This window comes from Adiantum capillus-veneris, chromosome 18 (genome assembly GCF_014529385.1).
Source record: "Adiantum capillus-veneris isolate H3 chromosome 18, ASM1452938v2, whole genome shotgun sequence".
Classification (NCBI taxonomy): Eukaryota; Viridiplantae; Streptophyta; class Polypodiopsida; order Polypodiales; family Pteridaceae; genus Adiantum; species Adiantum capillus-veneris.
The window spans coordinates 137,173,830-137,184,853 of NC_140948.1; the positions used below are offsets into that span (position 1 = coordinate 137,173,830).

Genomic DNA, 11,024 nt, shown 5'->3' on the forward strand with positions numbered 1-11,024 from the left:
TTCCAAGGTACATGATCGAGGGATAGTGAAGGTCACCATAGGAGAAACAATGGATGGATCAACACACCCTATCTCATGCGGCTTGAATGCAAAAGCCTTTCCATGTTTGGAAAGCATTCTTCAAAGCATACTCTTTCAACATCTGTCAAATTGTCCTTGCAACCAATCTTTAACTCCTTCAAAGTATCATGTGTAAACTTATGTCCAATCTTGCTCGGGTCACAGAGGCTAGGTTGCAAAGCAGCTTGATCCATCTTATACGTACAGCCTTTTGGTAGAGGTAATGCCACTGGTTTCACTTTCTTTGCCACAGACTTGTACTTGGTCTCCACTTGTACATCAACACCTTGAGTATTTTTTAAATCCTCAATGACTTTGTACATTTCTATTGAACATACTTTGACAACCTCACTTCCCATATGCAAATTGCAATCCACTAAAGACTCCAAGTCTTGCATAGTATCCACAAACGAACACTCATCAAACACACCTGCAATGCATTCACCATCTTCTAGCAAATCATTCATCTTAAAACCTCTTTGTACACTATTTACATGTTTTCGTTCACCTTGGTTTAAGTCCTCACACTTTGTAGAAAGCACTAGATCCATAGTCTGTTAAGCCTACAAAACCTGTAGAAGATGTTTCCTTTGCATATACATCATGCGAGAACTTTTCTCTTCTTGTACCAGTGCAATCCCACTCTACAATGGTACATGGCCCCTCATATCCATGTTGTCCTTGAATTCTTTGTTTGTCTTTGGCAAGGGGTGCTCTCTAAGACTTTCACGGTTCCTTTCATGGTCCACACAAACAAAAAGGAATTGTATTGCGCGCTTCCCATCCCTGCTCCTTATCCTAGCATAAGCTAGCCTTCATTGTTGATGAGCCTTGCAGTGTTTAACATTATATTTTGAAGCCAATGGAGTGCAGCCTGCATCCGACAATATACAAACTCTTTTTGGTGGAATTCTGGTGTCAAGTACGATCTTAGCTTCATGACACAACTTTATGTAATGAAAAACTACCAAAATATCCCTCTAATTTGTGGAAATTCTTAAAATACCTCTCAAATTTCAAATATTCTCAAAATACCCATGTCAGTGAAAGCCTACATACCCAACTCAAATTCTATGTTTAACATCTTACAATGATAGACAATCAATCTTCTTATGAAAAGCTACAAAAAAAATTGTCTCTAGAGATGTTTAGTCTCCTATCAAGAGATATTTTGGAAAATTTGAAGGGAATTTTGAGAATTTTTTACAAAATATGGGGGATGTTTTGGAATTTTTCAGATTTGAGGGGTATTTTGGAATTTTTCACAAATTAGAGGGGTATTTTGGTAATTTTGCCTTTATGTAAATTTAAATGTTTATTCTCTCACTCTTTTACCACGATTCTCTCACACACACTCAAAATGGTGCATACTACACTATATATTTATTTATTTATTGGCGGCCTCTCTCTCTTTCTCTCTCCCTATTTATAGCGTGTGCAAGAGCCACTCTTATGTTTGGAATTTGGAATTTATCCTCCATCTCGCAGTTTGTGCCATGTATAAAAGGGACTCCCTTCCGCTATATTATGTTAGTTTAGAAATGTGTGTGTGTGTGTGTGTGTGTGTGTGTGTGTGTGTGTGTGTGTGTGTGTGTGTGTGTGAGAGAGAGAGAGAGAGAGAGAGAGAGAGAGAGAGAGAGAGATCAACATTCATTACGTTAAATCCTAATGTGTTGGTATAACTAACCTAGCACCTTGTTTTCTTTGTTTACATGACAGACCATGACCATGCCTACTATATTAACAAGGTGACTCAGAAGTTGAACAACTATCCCAAGTTCCTACACTCCAGCCCTAAACATGCTCCTATGGAGTTGAAGTTATAGATGCAAACCCTCATGACCTTAAGCCAATGGAGTGAAATAAATATCGTTCCATGATGTACGGACCTTTGTTGGACGTGGACCTTTGCCACTACGCGTGATGTGTGGTAATAATATTCACAATCATGATCTCGTGGATTAGAAAAGATGCTAAACATAGATGAGTGCTAAACTTATGAAAGTTGTTTTAAACTTGTTAGTCGCTCCATCATTGGTTGACAAGACTCCCTACTCTTAATTATTCGGTCTAAATTGAAAGTTATTTAGTAATTACTTTCGAAGATTCTCTTTTTGGCCTGCCCTTTAGGGCTAAGGCAAATGTTTGATTGGTGAGTGATTTTCTGAGCACTCATGAGAAAGTTACAAGTGACACTGAGTGGATAACTATCTCATGTTTTCTCTCAAAGGATATTGAATAAGATTTTTTCCAAGACTACATTATTGAATGTGCTCGAAATTTAAGTCTGGTCCCTCTTTTCTCCTGCAACCTCCATCACCAAGTAATGAGATTGGGGTCTGTTGTTGTGTTGTCGTACGTCTAAATGGAGAATTTCATGCAGGAGTCGTATATTCAGATTTTTTAATGAGTGCTCGGAATATGGTTGGAAACATAGATGGCAAGCTTGTAATGGCCATCATTTATCGTGGGAGCAGTTTTTTATATCATAACTTGGAGTTTGAAGTCGTCAATGTCAGAAGTTTTTGAAGTGAGGATTATGCTATGGGATTTGATTCTCGATTGACAGCATCACTCATGTCGATAGAAGAGAGGGCGAAGCACTCGAGGCATCATCGGCATCATAATGAGGCAACTTCGCATTCCATATGGATTGCGAGACATCATTACCATTAGGGAAACCACATATGGTGAACTCATCAACGATTGATAGTGCATCTGGGAAAAGCAAGGACAATAGGGTATGCAAAACATGGATAAAGAAGGCTTTGGCATTACCTTGTCAATATAAAAACCAGATGATGGTTATTATTATGGAGGCGGTGAGGAAGCTACAGTGCTCAACAGTGCCTTGGTTTTAGTGTATGCCAATATGGTGAAAAGTTCAGGCTATGAGGTGTGTGTGAATCGCCACTTGGAAAAAGCAGACTATCAATAGGAAGTTAAGCAAGAAATAAAAAGCACCGTCAATAAAAAAGGCAAAAACGGTGGCGAGCAAAAAACGGCAGACAAAGCGAGCGCCATCGGGAGAGGAAAAAAAAAAGCAAGGCGTACTCAAGTCGTCGAGGGAGCTACAGGGCTTGAAGCCATCGCCGACAAGCAAGCAGGAGAGAGCCGCCGTTGAGCAAAGAAAACGAGACCAGGGCGGCAGGTCGTGCAGTTTCTGGGGGAAAAACCGTCGGGGTTGCTTTAGTCGAGCAGGAGAGCCTTGGTGGGGCCGACAAACGAGAGCAGAAGAAAGGCAGCACAGGCCGGGTTGAGCCGCCAATGAGCGCCAAGAAAACGAGCTGGAGGAGGTGAACTGCAGAAGCCGAATACGAGTTGGAGGAGGTGAACTGCAGAAGCCAAATACGAGCAGGAGGAGGGGAACTGCAGAAGGCGAATACAAGCAGGAAAAACGAGAGGAGTTGATGACGCTGTAGCAGGCCTGTGCTGGTGGCAGTTGAGTGAGTGAAGTTTGGCTGGCTGAAAGATCGTGATAACATTGATTCTTATCTCAATAATGATTGACATAATTTGATGAAAACTTCACAACCTCGAGTTATGTTCGCTTGTCAAACTTATCAAGGAGTTGACATCAAAGGCTATTGAGGGATTCTGCAGAGGGTGACCAAAAGGCAGTGTTACAACACCCACTAAAGAAGGTTGAAGGTCTCGAGGACTTAGAGGACCTTGAGATCGTCAGAGATCAGGCAGAGCAACCGAGGGCAAAGTGAGTGCACGTGCAGAAGGTGGTCGGAAAGAGCAAGGGAAGGGCATTGAGGCCATACAGATTTGGCATTTGCACTTCCGCTCATAGCCTCGGCGAGTTCAAGAGCACTTGTTGCCTATTGGAATCAAGTTACTTTTTTGTATTCAGATTTTAGTTCATTTAAGTAATTCAATTCAAGGTGTTATTTTGTGCTATATTCTCTTGAGATGTTCATCTTTCTCTCACCGTTTCCCACAGCGAGCAGCCCGGTGCTGACCCGGCTCAACTTGTGAACAATTTTTTTCCGACATCTTTGGTGAACCCGACGCAAAAGCGAGTCGGGGTGGGACTTGGTAGCAGAAGATGTTGACACCACAGGAAGTAGCAATGCAACAGATGATGCAGTAGTTCGCAGCCTATATGCAGCAGCAACAGGCTTTTCAACAGCAGTACCAACAAAGTGAACGTATTCGTCAAGCGAGGTATACAGTAACTGAAAAGCTTCAAAGATTTGAAGGTCGTGATATTTCAAAATTTTGTACTGCTTATGAACAATCTATGGAGGATTATGGAGTTAATGATCATGAATCAGTGGAAGGTTTTCACTTAATTACGGCTCCTGAGCTTAGGGCTCGAATTGAAGAAATTTGGGTAACACATGGTGCAAATTGGCAGGAGTTTAAGAAGGCTTTACAAGAAGAGTATTTTCTCGAAGATTCTCAACGGGTTACCAAGCAAAGCTTTATGAAATGGATACAACAAAAGGATAAAGGTTTATCTGCGAGAGAATTGCTACGAGCTTTTGAAAAGAAATTTCAACAGTTATCTACTGCTGGGAAGAAAACAATGCAACCGGAAAAGGTCGAGCTATTTATTCAAGTAGCAGATTCGCACCTTCAGAAGAGCTTGGTACACCTGCTCGAGGATCCATCTGGTGAGTTGGGCTTAACTTCTAATTGGAAACTGGTTACAGAAGCTGTTAATATGATTGTAAAGCGACAAAAGAGGGTGGACAAGTTCATAGTGGCTGATCCTATGGAAGTGCTCGAAGAGGACCTAGTGGAGAAGCCGAAGCCCAAGCTGGAAGAGCCAGTCCTTGATGAGCTGGTAAAAGGTATACAAGAGTTGAATTTGAATTTGAAAGCTGTTAAACTTGATGGTTTGAGTACAAGTGGATCGTCTTCAGAACCCAGACAACGTCCTCCACAACAAGACTGGGATAAAGGATGCATGTGGTGTGATAGCTTAGATCATATACGCAAAAATTGTGATGATTTTAATGAAGCTTATAAGAAGAACACAGTTTTTTGGAAGGACGGCAAGCTGCATCTTAAAGAAACTGGTGAACGTCTACATTTTAACTATGGGAAGGGCGGTATGAAGAAGCTGGTTAAGGAGATGCAGCACAATGCCTCTAGGGTTGATGCAACAACTTATGGATTACAGGTATGCAGTGCGGAGGATGAAGAAAGTACCAAGGCTAAAGGGAATCTATGGCCATATTCTTTGAGGACAGCTGACAAAGGTAAAATAACTCGTGACACATTAAGTCAAGCTGGGAATTACATTCGACAAACTACGGGGTGGTCAGATCCTATAGATTCTCTTTTTGTGTATGCCTTTCTTGCAAAATCTCAGGCTAATGAAGCTATGGTGGAAGAGAAGCTCAAGAGAGATGAAGACATTGTGGACTCATCAAAACGAGCTACGAGGACTAGCGGCAAGAAGGAAGAAGGGGCAAGTTCTAAAGCAGTTCCTACACCTGAAGTGGTTATGGAAGAGGCATCAAAAGTCAAAAAGCAAGGAGTTGACGTCGTCAACCAGCTGGCGGAGGAAGGCGTGCAGGGAAAGAGTATAAAGCAGGGGGTCAATTGCAGAAACAGGTCCGTCAGAGAGCCGGGGACAAGCCGCCAGAAGAAAAGCAGAAGGTCGTGGACTGCGGAGGGCCGTGAGCCGGGAGCCTGGCAGGAGTAGACAAGGTAGCCAGGAGAGAAGTCGTCGACTGCAGAGAGGGCAGTCACACAGAAAGCACGCGAGGAGGAGAGGGTCGTCGTCAAGCAGCAAGGAGCCACAGCCATCGAGCATTATGAGTAGGGAGGTCGAGGGGCGCGTCGACAGCAGCGTGGATCGGAGAAGGGCCGAGCCTCCGTCTAGAGAAGAAAAGCAATTTCATACAGAGTAGCCTTAATTCATGGTAATTGTTGGGCCTGGTGATAAGCCTATGATTCTGGTTCACTATAAGGGAGAAGAAAAGTTGACGAGCAGCTTCAAAGAGGAGACAGTCGAGCAACAAGCAGAGATAGAGAAAAGAGCCAACAAGCAGTGTTAAAGGGAAGATGGTAAAAACAGTGCTATAATAATGAATTTAAAGAGAAGAGTGGAGCAGCACGTAGTGTTTTTTTTTCTGGCCAAGAGCCTCATCTACAGAGTTGGAGGGCTGCAAGGGTTAAGGGAGAGTGCCCTCGATTACTACAAGAGGAAGACCGAGTGCAGGAGTAAGTAGGCGGGAAAAGAGAGCCCCATGGGGATAAGCTATTGAGCTGTGAAGAGACGCAATACTTTGAAACTTCTGATGTACTTCGGGATCGGGACTACAAACAAAGTGAACGATCAGTAGCAGGAGTCAAAAGACGTAAGAAAAAAGGTGCTTTACGAGCAGTTTTCACAAGTTTTCTTTTTGAGATAAAAGAAGACTGAAGCAAGCGACGGCAAAGTGAGTGCATGTGAAAGTGGTCGGGAAGAGAAAGGGAAGGGCATTGAGGCCATACAGAGCATTTGCACTTCCGCTCATAGTCTCGGCGAGTTCAAGAGCACTTGTTGCCTATTGTGATCAAGTTTTTATTTTTGTATTCAGATTTTAGTTATTTAAGTAATTCAATTCAAGGTGTTCTTTTGTGCTATATTCTCTTGAGATGTGCATCTTTCTCTCACCGTTTTCCATAACGAGCAGCCCAGTGCTGACCCGGCTCAACTCCTGAACAATATTACCCCGACACTGTGCTCCTAGTCCACCTACGTATACTACACCCCAACCTTTCTCAGATTCTCATGGTGGCCTTAACCAGCATTTCATAAATTCAATAGCTGTCGCAGGTTTTACGAGCACATGTTTTGCCTCGCCCTGGCAAATCCAACTATGACTTCACCAGTAGAGAAACCTTTGCCCTTAGCTACGACATTACACAGTAGAGAAATCTTCAAGTCACACATATTGTGTGTGTGTGTGTGTGTGTGTGTGTGTGATTTACAAAAAAAAGTAAATGTGTGTATGTGTGTGTGTGTGTGTGTGTGTGATTTACAAAAAAAAGTAAATGTGTGTATGTGTGTGTGTGTGTGTGTGTGTGTGTGTGTGTGTGTGTGTGTGTGTGAGAGAGAGAGAGAGAGAGAGAGAGCTCTTCTTCTACACTTGCATCTCACGCTCTCCATCATCTAGCCTCTAGCAACCCATGCCATTTGAGCTCAAGGGCCTACTCATAGTCAGCGCATCCCTGCTCCTAGCATCTTAGGTTTGTGGCCACCCATGAGCGCTGAAAGTTATGGGTGCACTCTTTCTTTAAAAAAGTGGCCAGCATCGATTGAAGTGATTTGAGGGAGATGGGAATCTAGAGAGAGAGAGAGAGAGAGCAACTAGGATGCAAGGCGAGAGGTGATTATTGCAGCACCATTCTTTGCATGCTCTACAGTACTCCAACTGCTTATTGTATCACTATACTGTCTAGACATGTACACACATAAATGTTGACCGTGTAGGGCTTCATGTGCATACAAATACCCATGCTCTAGATAACCATACATGGCGAGGTCACATCTGAGACTGTACTCTAGGAGCGCTTGTGATGGGAAGAAGTTGAGTACATCTATCTTTTGCATGCTAGATCAACGCCAATAGCTAGCAGTTATGCCGCCTGTGAGGTGAGAAGCCAAGTAGAGATATTTCTTTTATGCATACACACAAACACACACACACACACACACACACACACACACACACAGATCTACATGCACTTTAGACCAGCTATGGTTCTCCACAATAGTTGGAGCTAAACGCAGTTGGTGGCGGGAGATCTAGATGCGCTTCATCCCAACTATGGTTCTCCACAATAGTTGGAGCTAAACGCAGTTGGTGGCGGGTTCTCTCTCTCTCTCTCTCTCTCTCTCTCTCTCTCTCTCTCTCTCTCTCTCTCTCTCTCTCTCTCTCTCTCTCTCTCTCTCTCTCTCTCTCTCTCTACATCGCACTCATTCTCGGTGTTGAAGCTTCGAGGCAACTCAAATTTCTCCCCCTTGCTTGCTTGCATGATGCAGCACGTAGGTCATGGCTCGAGACATTTCGTGGGGCATGGTGGAAGGCGTAGCAGACGCAAAAAAAGCGGGACACAAGAGGGGCTAACAGGTTGTGGGAAAAGAGCCAGGTGGCAAGAAAATGGAGCCCTCGTGGAGGAATAAAGAGCGAACTTGGTTCAAGTGGATTGAGGTGGACACCTATCCTCCAAGGGATGCAGCACACAGGTTGGTAGAGAAAAAGGTGATGCGATCTCCTTTTTCATATATATGATGCCGTAGGAGCTACACGGACCTTCCCGTAGTGGCTTGGCTTAGTTGAGAGGTATCTCGGGAAATGCAATGTCCTGAGTTTTATTCATGCTCCAGTTCTAGTGGGTTCTCCAAGTGAAAGCCAAGCCATATGGGGAATCACAAAAGATTTCATATATGCAATGGGAAAGAACCATTGCTTGGATTAGTGTACATGTACTTTCGCATGTAAATCATAGTGCTTGGATTAGTGCACATGTACTTTTGCATGTAAATGATGTTGTCTTTGTGCAAAAGATTAATTTATTTTTTGTTATTTTTTTATCACACATTGTGTTCTGTGTCAAAGCTACGCTAGTATAAAAACAAGGTGTTCCATACTTCGAACCTAATATTGAACATGTTGAAAATATTAATGTGTTCTTTCTTTAGATGGAACATTTGATAGATACTAGCTCATTGTTGGCGAATTTCAATCAAATAGATGGAATACCTATATCATATTTTTTAAGCATCTTAGAGAATGAGCTAAATATTACATTGATCACTTTTAAATGAAGGCCAATAATCATGATAAATTTAATTTTTTCTTTAGAAAAGCTTTAAGTAAATTTCCATACAAAGCAATAGCTTAATAATATTGATCACTTTTAAAATGAAGGTCAATAGTATTGATACATTTAATTTTTTCTTTTGGAAAGCTTTAAATTAATTTCCATGCAAAGCATTAGCTTAAGAGTGTAATGATGAGAGAATATACTACAAACAAGGGTATATGAACACTTCATGGCAACATACTTGTAGGAGTCCCTATGGGGTTTTGATCCATGTGGTGCAGTTTTACCTACAATTCTATGCATATTCTTAGTGTTGAATTTTCCAAGAAATACGAGGAGGTATCATATACTAAATTTTTTGTACATTGACCTCATGGCATTGTAGAGCGATGGACGTGCACTCGGTTCTCTTTCTATCTAGATGTTACCACATGTATGTTGACTCCTATATTTTTTGATAGTATATGAATTGTTATGTTTTATGGTGTGTAAAAGCAACAATTGAGTTTTGTTAGTTGAGATGATACTACTTCAAAACTTACCACAAGTACCTACATGGATGTGTAATCACATTTGGTAATGGCTTCAATTAGCTTGAGATACCTCATAATGCACCCTACCAAGTGGCTCTATTAGCTTGCCATACATTTGGCAATATTTTTCCAAGATGTTCTTTTGTTTGCAAAGGTTACATATCCTTAGTTCCTTTCTCTTATGGTTTAAAAACCCACATCTAGTAAATACAAAAGCAATTAAAGAAATGCTTGTACCTATACCTAGAGACTCCACATATGCACACTACTTAGGTAAAGAGTTCATATTGCTTTACTTGGTTATATATGCACTTTTATGTAGCAAGCCTCCTGATTTTATCACTTGTCCTCTAAAGCTCAATAAGCACATGCACTGGCACACATGAAAGAGTTCAGACACACAATCACACCAAGATGCCCCTTCTCCCACCCCCCATCACCCTCTCTTATCCATAGCCCTTCCAAGAGAAACTAGAAATCCATTGCACACTCGTTGCCCTTCTGATCTACAACTCGAGACGAACCTTGCCCTGCACACCTTTAAGGCACAAGCTATCTCAACGTACAGTTATAGTTGCGGCCTTGCAGCTCCATATGTTCATCCATTCTGCCGAGACAGGTATGGTAGGACTCCTATCTTTACTACCTTGAGTTGGACCACCATCGCCAAACCCCCTCGGCAGCTATTGTTTCCCTTGCCACCATACATCTTCTGCCCCACAGGTCCTATGTACCCTCCCACACCTCAATATGTCACAAAGGCATCTTGCGTTTGCATGGTCTTGATGTTTCTTTTGTTGCACGACCACTTGATGAAACCTTTACTTTGTAGCACGCAAACAACGTTCTTCTATACATTCACAAGCAGTTGCAAGAAATATAGTTCTTTCTCTGTGGACCTGTTGACGTGTGGCATGTCTCTCTCTCTCTCACTCCCCCCTGTCTCTCCTCCACATCACTGGTATTGTTCTTTTGCTTCAATTTTTAGAGGGTATCTTTTGAGATGCCTTCCAATGCAGCACCTCAACAAATTTGGGAGACCTACTTGGCTTCAAATTAAATGTGTTCACTACTTACAAAGGACACTCTAAAGAGAAGAAAATGCAAAAGGGAAATTAAGAAAATAAAAACACAAATATACTAATGTGAGCTCAACCATCTCTCTTTATATAAACATAAAAGGTCTTTTGGATTTCCACTTCAATGGCTATGTCCTGTGTTTGAAGGAGATCTTGATGCGGCAAGCTTTTAAGAGATTATACAAGAAAGTAGAGTGATGATCTATAGGCTCGAAAGAAAGCAAGACTGGCAAGACTAGTCTAGGGCTATCCATGTTGTGATGTCAACCTGCAATAAGTAAATGCCTAGAGCTATATTTCACCTACTTTTTAAAGCCGGTTATGATTAGCCTCGATGAGAGGTGATAGACATCCAACTTGTAATCTTCAGCACCTCAAGGCAACTGCTTGAGCTTGAGGTTGTTTTGTAATTTTTATGTTTTGCTTATTACAATTGTTTGCGGGTCGCCGCAATGGACGTCCATAGCATAGCTCTCACGCATCAACATAAAATATCAATACAATGGAAGCAACCAGGATGAGGCATGGAAACTCACTAGGGTGTCATTCCTAACGAAGTGAACTCGATGAGATG

At 42.0% G+C, this 11,024-nt stretch overlaps 1 protein-coding gene across 1 annotated transcript; it reads left to right on the top strand.

Moving 5' to 3' along the window:
• The first annotated feature begins 3,085 nt into the window (after window positions 1-3,085).
• Window positions 3,086-6,629, top strand: LOC147436494 (uncharacterized). The gene has a single exon (XM_086488175.1). The coding sequence runs from the start codon at window positions 4,172-4,174 to the stop codon at window positions 5,723-5,725; it is 1,554 nt and encodes a 517-aa protein (XP_086344301.1). The 5' UTR covers window positions 3,086-4,171; the 3' UTR covers window positions 5,726-6,629.
• The last annotated feature ends 4,395 nt before the right edge of the window (window positions 6,630-11,024 follow it).

What these genes read in the sequence shown, in the direction of transcription:
- LOC147436494 (XM_086488175.1), top strand. Translation starts at nt 4,172, where the DNA reads ATGCAGCAGCAACAGGCTTTTCAACAGCAGTACCAACAAAGTGAACGT.